Source organism: Antrostomus carolinensis, unplaced genomic scaffold (assembly GCF_000700745.2).
Source record: "Antrostomus carolinensis isolate BGI_N321 unplaced genomic scaffold, ASM70074v2 scaffold13893, whole genome shotgun sequence".
Lineage (NCBI taxonomy): Eukaryota > Metazoa > Chordata > Aves > Caprimulgiformes > Caprimulgidae > Antrostomus > Antrostomus carolinensis.
The window spans coordinates 3,487-16,667 of NW_010304544.1; the positions used below are offsets into that span (position 1 = coordinate 3,487).

Genomic DNA, 13,181 nt, shown 5'->3' on the forward strand with positions numbered 1-13,181 from the left:
ATGAAAATCTGTGAGAGCCAACTCCTGAGTGCTTTAGGTAGTGAGATAGCACAACCATTATTTAAGGGAAGGAATGGACAGAGCATCATGTGTACGCAAAATGCCAAGTTATCTTCTGATGCTATCACAAAATTAACAAAAAATAACCTTCCACACCATCCAGCGAGCACAATGGCATACAAATAATAGTTGTTTTAGCCAACTACAAGTATAACATTTCAGAATCCTTTGGAGTAGAGCATTTCAAAAAAAGTGAGACTGCAAGGAAAGCTTCTGGCCACCTATATCCATGTCAGGAGGTGTTGAGTTCAGCTCTTGAATGCATAAGGCAAGCGCAGGACAAGTTGGCTCATTGAAATGAAGATTTTTCTCATGAGCAAGTAATGCCACAGCTTCATAACCCACTTGGGCTAATGGAGTAGCTCTCCTAAGAACTTAGTGCTTTTGCAGTGATTTAAAGAATCGGATATGGCTCAGAGCCATCCATGTTGAGAACTACAAACCCTTTCCAAATGCAACTGGCAGAGCGGTGACTTGCAGAGGACAAAGTGCTTTTGGTAAATGGTCTGAAACAGCAGATAACATCAACAAATTCACAAAAGAACTAGATAACAGGTCCATAACTAAGTACTAAAGGGATGAGATGCATCCTCCATCATCTCTAATACAATCTTTGTGGATGCTGGCAGGGTAACAGCAGGCAGAGAAACACGATGAGCATCCCAGCATCTCCTACGACCATCACCTGAACCAGAAGAGTGGGCTGATGATCTTACAATTGCTCTTTGTTTCTTGTACAAATATTGGAACAGATTTCAGGAGCATCAGGGAATTTTGGTGAAGGAGCTGATGGTTGGCAATTGAAGAAACTACTGCATCAAATGGCAGGTTTGCTTTCCACCTAGGACTGGTTTGCAATCTTTCAAATTTTAATCACAGAAATAGGATTTTCAGGCAATTGAACCTAAAGCTGAAGTAGGGGAAGCTTTGCCCCGAAGTAGGAGAAAAAAAATCTACATTAAAAACCTCAAAAATCTTTATAACTTAAACAAAAACCTTAAAAAAATCTTTATAACTTGAAAAAAACCCTTAAAAAAATCTTTATAACTTGAAAAAAACCCTTAAAAAAATCTTTGTAACTTTTTACTGGCAAACATGAACAGCCCATATGAACAGTGATACAACAGAATTTACTCTTCAGTGAAACTGGAAATAAATTCTATTATAAAACAGAGGTGGCTCATTAGGTGTGAACATCAGAGGGCAGAAAGTGAAGGCTTACCTCTAGCAGGTCTGACACAATAGGTAGTATTTCAGGGTTACAAATGTCGATGGAGTCATCCCGGTAAGTCTTCTTTTTATAACGGATGTTACCCAGGTGTAGTATCGCCGACAAGAGAGAGAAAATTCTAAAGAAAAAAGAGACAATTCATTTTCAGTCAGTAGTTTTTTTCTTAAAGCCAATCAAGAAGCAAACCACATCCCCAAACATCCAAGTACCATCTTCGTATTTGACTCATTCCTCTCATTTTCAATCCAAAGCAGTTTATGTCCCTAATCTCCAATTGTTTTCTCAAAAATGACATTCAAATGAAGCATCCAATTTGCCTCATGTAAAACATATTTTCACTCAGTCAAGCATTAAATGTGCAATGGTACAGCTTTCTTGAAAATTATTTAACACATCAAATCCATGGTTATAAAAGGGCACCCCATAGTATATAAAAAAAAAATCCTTGAGTAATCTAGACATCCAGATTAAATATCTATCATATAATTGTCTAAATTAAGGGGGAAACCGGACTTAGCCATGCAAGTGATCCTTCTTAGTCCCCTGGCACATGTATTTATCACCTTCTTAGGTCTAGGCCCAGGTAGGAAGCCTATATAAAAAAAGCATAAATGCTTTTATAACATATAAGCATACTGAGACAGAGAAAAGATGTTACACTTCAAGTAAATTTAGCTTGCCTTTTTTTTTTTTTTTTTAATTTGGTCAGTTTTAAATTATATCCTCACCCCCAAAAAAAGTAGTTCTTTGAGACTATGGAGTCATGGCTGACTTCAGCTATAAACTCTGTTTGTCCCTATTTCTAGACTCTCCGGGGAGAAAAAAATGAATAAAACGAAATTTGATTCCTAGTCATACCACCAGCTTGTCTGGGCAACACACCTTCACCTCTCCAAGCCAGGTCTTCCTTATCTCTCAAATAGGGATACTGATTCCTTATCCTGAATTACAGGGATGCAATTATCACAGAATCACAGACTGGTTTGGGTTGGAAGGGACCTTAGAGCTCATCCAGTCCCAACCCCCCTGCCATCAGCAGGGACACCTCCCACTAGACCAGGTTGCTCAAAGCCTCATCCAACCTGGCCACAAACACTTCCAGGGAGGAGCAGACACAGCTTCTCTGGGAAGTCTGAGCCAGTATCTCACCACCCTCACACCAAAGAATTTCTTCCTCACATCTTCTCTCCATCTCCCCTCTGCCAGTTTCAAGCCATCACCCCTTGTCCTGTCACTCCCTGCCCTTCTCCAAAGTCCCTCCCCAGCCTTCCTGGAGCCCCTTCAAGTACTGGAAGGCCGCTAGAAGGTCTCCCTGGAGCCTTCTCTTCTCCACGCTGAACAGCCCCAACTCTCTCAGCCTGTCCTCACAGCAGAGGTGCTCCAGCCCTCGCATCATCCTCGTGGCCTCCTCTGGACTCGCTCCAGTAGGTCTATGTCCTTCTGATGTTGGTGGCCCCAGAACTGGAGGCAGCACTGCAGGTGAGGTCTCAGGAGAGCAGAGCAGAGGGGCAGAATCCCCTCCCTGGACCTGCTGCCCACGCTGCTCTGGATGCAGCCCAGGACACGGTTATTGGCCTCTGGGCTGTGAGCGCACATTGCTGGCACAAGAAATATTGCCGGCTCATAAAAATTTCTCTTCTGTAACTACTTCCACAAAGGTGAAACCTCATGTTTTGCTACAAATGATCACCTACAAACATACAGTAATACTTAAAATATCCTTCCTTTTTATACTCAGCTGAAGGTGGTTACTCATTCACGCTACAGTTGTAGAAGGCCAAGCAGAATAAATTTGCTTGTACAGTAAAGAATACACTATATTTTTGACAAGTAAAATTCACTTGGAGAAATACAAGAACTCATGCACCAAGAAAATTATCACACAGTAAATCAAAAGTGTGAATTTACTGTCACAATCTCCTCTGCTCAGTCCTGAAATTTACTGATTGCTTCACTCCATCAATTAAACTCCCTTACTACACCCTAAACAGGTTTCAGAAAAATCTTGTCACTGAAACTTTATTCTTGAAAGATAAGGAAGCCCGCTGACATGTAACATATTTATGCTAGAAGTAGGTATACTTGGGTTTACCCATGTGTAGAGAAAAAACAGTCTTAATTTCATAATTATTTTTTTCAAGTTAGGGATAAAGGACAAGCTGATGTAAAAGATTCTCAGCTGGGTGAAAATTTCTTGTTGTAACAGAAGGCAGGACAATGTCTCACAGTTAAAGGCTTCTATTTGCTGGCTCAGATACATGTTAAAAAGCGAGAAAAATGGTGCCTAAAAGAACAGGAGCTAATCCACCCAGTTGAAAAAAAAATAAATGTTCTATGTTATAGCATCTTAGATGTCATTTACCTAAGGTGATGAATAGGGTTTCAAGTGCAATTAGTACAAAGCAGTAATTTTCTGATCCCACGTAAACCTCCAGGATTTCAGACAGAAAGGAACCATGTTCAATTAAATTATTGTTTGAACATTTTGACTCGAAAAAGCACAAGATTTCTCATTGTGTTACAGCTACGGATGCTTTTCAGCAATACTTACGACATCAAAATCATACTCACATTGGTCATTTTTTCAATACATACTTTTCTACACCCGTTACTAACCTTAGTAATATATTTGTCAAATTCACTCAAACCTACACAAGACTTTCAAGCCAACAATCAACATGAGAGGAATTATTTTGTGATTTTAGTTGAAGTCAACCTTCATATGAAGCATGTAATTCCTTGCAGTCCATGGAAGGTGGTATTGCAACCCAACTAAGTCTTCCGGTTTTTCAGCCAGCACTTCCAGTGAGTTAGTGAACGAAGGCCAGCTGGAAATAAGTCTACACAACCAGCAATTGCATGCAAAGGATTAAGTAGGATGACTAATAATCAGGATTTCTAACGAAAGCAGGAACTGGATTCATGACATGCAGAGTAAAGCATGACTATTCATGAATAGTTGAAAAATACTTCAAGGTTCCAACTTCCTGCCAACACTCTATTTGCATAAAGAGAATTGTTAACTACAGTGATGGGCAGATTTTGTGATACCTTTAAATTTTGCTTAATCTTTTATTGTATGAATGGTCAAGTGTCATTATTCATAGAATCACGTGATAGTTTGGGTTGGAAGGGACCTTCAAAGATCCTCTAGTCTAAAGCCTTGTCATGGGCTGGGGCATCTTTCAGGTTACTCAAAGCCCCATCCAACCTGATCTTGAATGCTTCCAGTGATGGGGCACCCACAACTTCTCTGGGCAATGTCCTTCCAGTGTCTCACCAATTATTCCTTCTCACCAGCCTGATATGTTATGTAGAGCTCAAGTCAGATGAATTATCTCACTGATTATGGAGGTTATATTAACTAATATAATCTTCAAACTATGGAAAGTAAACTCACTGTCTGCGAGTCTTGGGAAGAAACCCCACCATCTCCATGGCCAGTTGTAACCGCTCAAAGTCATGCTTCAAGTCTTCCCCTTCCACGGAAAAACAGTCCTGTTGGGTTCAAACAGAAAGATTTAGCACTGAAAGAAATTAAATCAGAACAGCTCCAGATGGAAAAGTCCACACTCATAAATATTATTTAGTGACTTCCGTGCCTTTTATTGGTGACTAGAATATTTCCAGTTTGGCACTGGGAAATGAGATATCCAGGAGGCCCCATCAACATTATGGGGAATAACTATGGCTAATTACACTCAACACCCAGCCCAGGGGCAGGGGGATTCACAACACCATAGCAGATACAGCAAGAAACCCATATGCAAGACAATAAAAGCTCCAGTGGCAAGGCAGAATTTTTCTTCTTAAGTATCAGAAAGATAAAAGTTTGATTTTTTTTTTTAGCATTCTTCTTAAAGTTTTATTTTTTGTTTTTTCTTTTTCCTTTTTTTCTTTTTAATCAAGCTGTTTAGGAGCATCTGCTTCTACAAGGACTGTATGGAAAAGCTAAGCACAGTGCGAATTTCAATACAAGAATTATTTATGGTATACACTAGCATTTTTCTCTGTACTGCATTTTTATCTATCATGGTGAGATGGTCTTTCAAAGGACACTACATCTCCACCACAAATACCTTGGTTTGAATAGCCTGGACATCAAAGAGGACTACATCGGTATATCTTTTCCAAAATAATATCTTCAGTTAATTTTTCCTGGAGATACATCCTCATTTCCCAGGATTAACCTCTGACGCAAGACGTGAGTCACTTCATTCTAACAGTATGGCAAGAGTTGATCAGTGTGGGATAATTAGCATACAAAAATGATGTGAATTAACAATATGAAATTATGTTACACATTTAGAGGCAATTTATTCTGCATTAAATTAGGTCCATTAGGATTTCCTAGAACTATAGAGGAAGAATTGAGTTTTAAAATAGAATTCACATAATTTCACGTAAAATACCAGTGAATAAATCCTGTACAGGAAAGGGAAAGCTTTAAATATATTTTTCACTAACTTTATTCTAATCACCAAGAAGTTTTCTAAGAATGTGAGCATTGTGGGAATTTTAAATCCACCATGTTTTCTATTTCTTGGATGCTAATGTGTCTGAACAGTTTAGTTTTTCAGATAATCCCCAATCTGATACCAATAATTGATACTTTCAGGGAAATACGATGACGTTCTAGAGCCAACTAATATTGTCCTCCACCAAAAGTTAGGGAATACAGTTAAATTAATGTTCCTTGAATGAGTATACAAACCATGAATGCCAAGTTTCTTTTGCTTTGGCTCAGCTTGTCCCCACTGCCATGGATTACTGATTATTCTCTCGCTTCATAGCCCATATTTAATACTTTTTCCCATTGCTGCCTATAAAAATTCCAAATCTCTGAATTAAACTCAGTTTATTGTGCTTCACACAATACAGTGTTATCTTAAACCTCAGAATATTTTACTAACACTTAAATAGAGACTTTTCACAAGTTAATCCAGGTATGTTAATTAAAAATTACAGCTGCAGTTGCAGTGACAATTAATTAAGCAGTTGTGTCCACACAGTTTCTTTTGGTTATTTGTCTGTAAATCATATTTACCACATGAGCAATGATGCACAAATTAATTCTGAAAGTCTGCGCTAAACAGAGTTACGTGAATACTATCGTGAACATCATAGAACAGGTACCAAGTAGTCAGAGGATGATGACTGTTACTTGAGAAGACACTCATGCTCACTTAGAGTACATAGAATAAATTATAAATACAGAATAAATACAGGATATACAGAATAAAGTTATTTTATATCATCAGCTTCATGTCTCAAAGCACCCATCTCCATTTAAAGCCTCAGAACTGTATCAGTGGTAGGTTCTTCATCCCACTCTGCAGCATCCTTGCAGCGATAGCTACTGATTACAGGGAGAAATTCTTATTGAAGATATTTATTTCAACATAGGAGACTAAAAAAGAGCAGTTCAACTGGAAAAGAAAATCTAAAATTTTTTATGACTGGTCCTCAGGGACAACAATTTATTGCATAGACAAAGTGAATTTAGAGATGTCAAACAGTCTATTGGAAAGTACTCATCTTAACAGACTTGTAAGTTCTCTGTACACCTTATCTAAAAGAACGCAACAAAGACAACTATACTAAACATCAGAAAGATCATCAGGGATCAGCAATGGAATTATTTACAACATAAAGTATCAGGATAAGAAGTTGTCCTTCTTAACTCAAACCTTGGCCAACGGGCTTCCTTGGCCACTACACATACGCTGAGGAGAACTTGGAGAAATTTTCACGCTCACTATGGTGGGACCTGGAGCATGCAGGATGATAATATATCCACAAATTCTGCAAATAAGTCTTTTTAAAAACTTTCTTAAAAGATACCAAGTGTGATTTTTAGTGGTGCTCCACATTCCAGGAGACAATTTCATTTTATGGCATCATTCATCCAAAATTAAGTCACGAGTCAATAGCGAAATACTATAGACAACTCAGAAGTAGCACAATCTATGCCAAAGGCAATTTAATTAACGATTTACATAACAATTGCCAAACTCATTAATCCACATGGCAAGGCCTTTTGCAAATTATCTACTTAGAAGCAAATACTCTCTGTAGTGTTTCAGCTCTGTACTGCTTCCTAATGGATGATAATTATTAAAAAAAAAAAAAAAAGTTTCCTTGCTATTAGGGCAGGCAAGCATTACAAAGTCCATGCCCACAGACCAAGTTCATCATTAATATTCTGTCCGGTCAATTAGTTTCCAAGCAAAAGTGGGTCCCCTGCTTACTATTGTCATGTTGAAGCAATGCATAGATTTCCATGGAAAGTTTAAAGAAGATCTAATAAATAGAGTTTCTTTATAAAATGGACATCTGCAGTGGGCTGAATCCATGGGTAAGGGGAGAGGTCCGGGGTATGTTTAAAAGTGAATCATCAGCTGAAGTAAAGATGTGATTTACCATCAACATCACAGAAAACAATCCCGAGCAAAAAAAATACCAGATAAATAGTCAAATTTAAATGGCATGCCGTTTTGCTGGAACACGGTAGGTCCCGAGCTCCTAAGCTAGCAGGGCAGTATTGGCCCCTCCAGGAGAAAGTGGCAAATTTGGAGTTTGTTTTAATTTTAATTCCTCCAGTAAATTTTCCTAACCCATTGCTTAAGCAATTTCCTTAAGCAATTAAGATCCTTGCAACATAGTACAGTGTATTAAGGTATATCAAAAAGCATCAGTTCTTCACTCCCTGCTCTTGTAGGACCTCTAAGGACACTCAGGTATGAAGGATGCTCATGTACTAAGGACGCTAACACAATATTCAACATTTTTAAAACTTGGGAGGGTTAGACTCCCCTTCCCTCCTCCCCTCCTAAGGATTTTGCAGTTGAAATCTGGCTGTTAAGATGCTTATTTAGCCCAAGTGAAACCCAACTCTTTCACAGACTACCTCTTACTCTTCCAGACGCATCAGTTAGAGTTCGATAACCATTAAACACACAGCAAAATTAGCAGGAACAACATGCAGCTGATCTGAAACATGCTTCCCCGTGCAAGACAAAACCAACAGAGACCATCATGGGACACACAGACATCCAAAGCATGTCACCAACTGAAGCCACTGCTTCCAACTCCATACCAGAAGAGGAGCTGGGGAAGGAGGAGAAGCTTCATCATTCCCTTTTTTGGGTCACTCCATTTGGAAAGGATGATCATGTCAGTTGAACTATTTTAGGAGAAGGAATTGGTTTTGTGTTCTGAATAATAGCAGGATTTGATTTCCTTGCAGATGATTGCAGTGATGGTTTTGGGTTTGTCTTTTTTTTTTTTCCCCTAGAAGCTGGACAGCAGATACACTGCTACAACCATCACAAACTGATGCATCTCTTAGGGCTTCAAGAGGTTGTTTTATTGGGAAACAATTTCAATTTTCACATTGTTGCCAAATCACAGTTTCCACAAATCATGTTTTATATCAAGAAGGAACGACAACAACAAAAAAACTTAGTTTGATAAAACTAGATGACCATATCCAAGTGTTGAAGAAGCTTTCCAGATGGAAGGAACCAAAAAAGGGCAAGGGAAAAAAAATATGTATGATCACAAGCTATTACACAAGCAATACCACTGCAAGGCAGAGGAAGGGAATAAACTTAATTTGACTTTGCTTTCTGCTCAGGTCTTGGTGCACCTAACAAATTTAAGTGAGCAGCAGCCGTGCACCAGCAACACAGAAGACGCGGGTAACTTGTACTGACCGGCTCAGAGTCATAGCAATAATCATCCCAGCTCTCTCTGAGGGGTTTCTTTGTCATCTGAAAGCAAGGCAGAGCGGGTTAAGTAGTGTTCAAACCAAAAATAACTCCCACTATCTGCTCTTTAACCAAGGTAGCAATATTGACTTTACAAATAAAAATAAATGTTGTTATTCTGCATAGTCATTCCTTGGTTTTCTTTTTTTAAAGGTAAGATTTATAATGCTTTTGCATTTATGGTGCTCTGATTCCTGCTTACAGCGTTTTCTGACATCTCATGCAATAAGCTTAATGGATTTTAAGATCTTTGCTTTTTCTTCATGGTTGGAGAAACCTTTGCTTTACCTAGAGCTGAAGAGCTACTGAGAGAAAATCACGGGCAGGTTTTTTGTTTCTGCTCTCAACCTCTGCTCTAGACACATATAAGTGCTGCAAAAGCGTGATTCTCCGACTGATTAGAAAGTGGCACTCAAAAGCTTTTTAGGAATTTGTCTCTTTTTCCAATCGGAGATGCAGTTGAGAGAAGTCAAAGCACATGTCAGTGCCTAGTCCCAAGAGGGAAATACATGGCATCAGAGCTCTTGATTAAGGATCTAATCTTGCAAATCACTAATTTCAAAATGGGTAAATGTGAATAACCAGCACAGAAAATATTCAGCAAGTTGCAAGGTATGCAATGGTAGGTATACCTGCCATTGGTATGAGATATGGAGAAGTCATTCAAACTTAAGTAAGTTTGCTTTAAAAAAAAATATTTTTTTTTCAAACCTGCTCCCTGCATTTACAGATCAACAAAATAACAGCCCATTGTGGTGAAATATCTGAACAGATTATTTCTCATCTGCAATGCAAAATGCACGTTTGTTTTGTACGACACAACGTGAGCTGAGGAGCCTGGGTGAATGAAAATGCTTGACTCAAGGACTGAGTCAGTCCTTGACTTAAGGGGCTTAGTCCAATATTTTATAGCTTTTCAATTTTAATATTTAATTTTTATTTAAACACATCTATTTCTGAGCTTGTTCTTATTTGTTTTAAAAAAGCAGGGATTTCTCTAGAAGACATTTAAGAAGCTACAGTAAATGCTCAAGGGTCATTTTATAATTTTCGCTTTTTATGTTTCCAAAGTTTCTTTTCCCATTCCTCCACTATCTCTCTTCACTTTTTTCTCCTTATTTTCCTTTTTTCTCTTTGCTTACAGACCACAGGAAAGCTGTTACTCACAATTGTCTGTGTCAAATGGTCTCTCTAACACTAACCCTAATTATTAAAAATTTTAAAATTATTATAATAAAAACCCTAAAAACTCAAACTGTCACTATTCTTCATACATTGTATTTAGGCAAGTTTGGAGTCTGCTTCCCCCATCCACTGGATGTACCTCAGCATCCTTCTTCAGCCTACTTGCCCACAGCATCCTAATTTAGATTAAAATAAATGTTTCAACCAAAATTATCGCATTCCTAGTTCTACACACTACATGTCATTGGATTTATAATTTTATATTAAATATTAATATCCTCAAACTGCTATTATAAAAAAAAGGACTATAATTAAAACAATGTTTTCAACTGATATAAAACTACTGGATTGCCCAACAAAACCTGTGAATCCGACAAAACATTCGATGCAAATGATCTTGGCAATTTCCTGCTGCAAAACCACAGCACAGATGGTCGTGAAGATCATGCCACCTTCTCCAACCAACGACTGAGGCACAAAGACGGTGAGCAAAACACCCTCAGCTCTTAATTCCGCACTCATTTGTATGAATTTCCCGATCCCGTTAAAAGTGGGTGGGAGTTGTTAGTATTACAATAGATTTTGGCTTTGTTAGCTTGCTTTAAAAAGATCTTTAAAAAGCCCATGGTAATTGAGATGTATTTTGGAATTAAATTATATTTCTGGAAAGACTAAAGGCTATTTGGGTTGCACTGCGCCTACATGTTTCTCTCCAACACGTGGGTTAAATCTCTTTTTATTGCTAAACATGTTTCAGCTCCAAGAAATCTACAATTAGTGAAAATCAACGTAGAACCTAACTATTCTTCTTCATATTCCTATTCCTTTATTTTTCTTTTTTTTTTCCTTTTTTTCCTAGCAAAAAAGTGGTGAAGTCTCTATTCACAAGCACTGGTGGACAACTACATCTTAAATACCTGAAGTCAATTAGATTTTCTAAATTATGAGTTTAGTTGCCCACTGGTAGTATCTCACTCATTTTTAATTCACACATTTTCAATGGTTGCTGTGGTTTTATTTATATTAAACTTAGGATATTGTTAAATTCAAGGGATCATGCTAACAGCCAGCCATGAAGCTACAGAGTTAGGACTGTCTCATGCAAGATGTTATATCCTGAAGAGCAACTAGTATCACACCTTTTCCCCTTTTCTCTTACTCAGCAGACAGATGTTAATGAGTAAATGACATTCACACAGATAACAGGTAATTATTACTGTTTCTCCCTTCAACAGTTAAAACCACAATTATTTAAGGTATCCCAGGTAGGGGACAAAAATGGAAAATATGGAATTTTTTTTTTTTTTTTTCATATTATAAAGTGTTCAGGTTAATTTCCAATGATGGAAGGCTGCCTATAGAGCATTAACAAAATCCATTTTTACTACTCCACATATTTTCCTTATTAGCATTAAATATCAGCAATAGACAAGGCAAGATGGTGTATATGGTATTCCTGTACGGTATTCCCACCTGGTTGAGGTAATGATATTCCTCAGGCTGCTTCAGATGAAACGCTGATCTCTCTTCCTCACTCGCTCCTGCCAGGAGGTAATAAAATACATGGTAGTTCCTGGTGACAAATGAAAAAACAAAAAAAAGTTAGACTTCAAACCAGACAGCAGCTTTAAGCAGTGAAGCGCACGTAAACCTCGTAACCTGATTTTCCAGCTTCCAAACTCAGACCTGAAGAGTGTGTAGAAATGGCTTGTACCTACTTCGCAGTGATGTAAAAGATTAAATTCAACCATGGAGAATGAAGTCTCTCTTTTCCATCCAAGGACACCCACTGCCCTAGAATATACTTAAAGAATTCCTAGCTGACATCATCACATTTTCCTCCAGAAACATGTGCAATGCCTACATATTTATTAGAATCAAAATAACATATTTTCTTGCAATGTAGAAATTACCATTACTTTTCATACTTTATTACCATTAAAAAAGTAACAATTTTGCAGATGCAGCTCTGTAAGACAGAAAAAAAAAATCTTTAAGTTTTACAGCTACTCAAATATTCAAAACACTTGAATATTACTAATACTAAAAACACTCCGAGTGACACTCATCTGTTTTGCTTCAAGACATGGATTAACACTAAGAGCATAGCCAGTATTTTTAAAATTAAAACTTTGTTTTTATGTTGGATGCTTTCCAAGAGGAGCCAAGTTTAATCACCTTGCACCACCCAAGAGTACATTTGTCAAAGCTGTATATGGTATTTAACTTCAGGATCGGCCCATGAGTATTTGAGAAAACTTCTCACACAACATCTATCTCAAAAGGGAAACACAGAAGTGCCAAGAACTGAAAGACAACTAGAAGCAGCAAATTAATTTAAAATCAGAATAGTTACTGAGAGGGGAGTATGTAACAAATAATATGTTGCAATTAGGAAAGAAAAATTTGCTTAAATTTGTTGTCTATATAATTTTAGCTTTTTTTAGATGGCTTCAGTGTGTTTAGAACTGTAAAATAGAACTAAAATAGCATCTTTCCCCTCCCCTAAATGAGATACTAAATAGCTTACAAGTTGCACAAGAAAACAAATGGTATGCAATCAGCTATATGACAAAAATCATAAAGAGATTGGAAAATATAAGTCAACGACTGTCAATAAAATAATGGAGGTTTTTTTTTTTCCTTAGGCAGTACATTCCTCCCTAAACAGCAAAATATAAAATGCATCATTTACCTTCAAAGGACAGGGTTAGGAGCATGAAAATCCTGATCCCCCCGTGCCAGCTCCAACAAGATTTTAAGCTATCCGTGCCACGTTATTGGCACGTATAGAAGTCAAAACCAACCCTGTAAGTAAAATATGGGCACCTACCGTTCATTGTGCTCCTGATAGACGAGTCTTGATTTTTCCAGGAGGTATTTTTCAACGTAAGCTCTGGGAGGAAAAAATAAAAGCTTTATTCATTGACCCA

At 37.7% G+C, this 13,181-nt stretch overlaps 1 protein-coding gene across 1 annotated transcript in view; it reads right to left on the minus strand.

The window, feature by feature from the left end:
- Positions 1–1,282: 1,282 nt before the first annotated feature.
- LOC104522260 (unconventional myosin-IXa-like) overlaps positions 1,283–13,181 on the minus strand; it is a gene marked incomplete at its 3' end in the record, with an annotated part of 32,499 nt that continues 20,600 nt past the window's right edge. Inside the window, exons 4-7 of the mRNA XM_029084153.1 lie at positions 13,082–13,144; positions 11,722–11,821; positions 4,692–4,789; positions 1,283–1,409 (exon numbers count right to left, since the gene is read on the minus strand). Coding sequence (XP_028939986.1) covers positions 1,283–1,409; positions 4,692–4,789; positions 11,722–11,821; positions 13,082–13,144 — 388 coding nt within the window. The remainder of the gene's footprint in view (positions 1,410–4,691; positions 4,790–11,721; positions 11,822–13,081; positions 13,145–13,181) is intronic.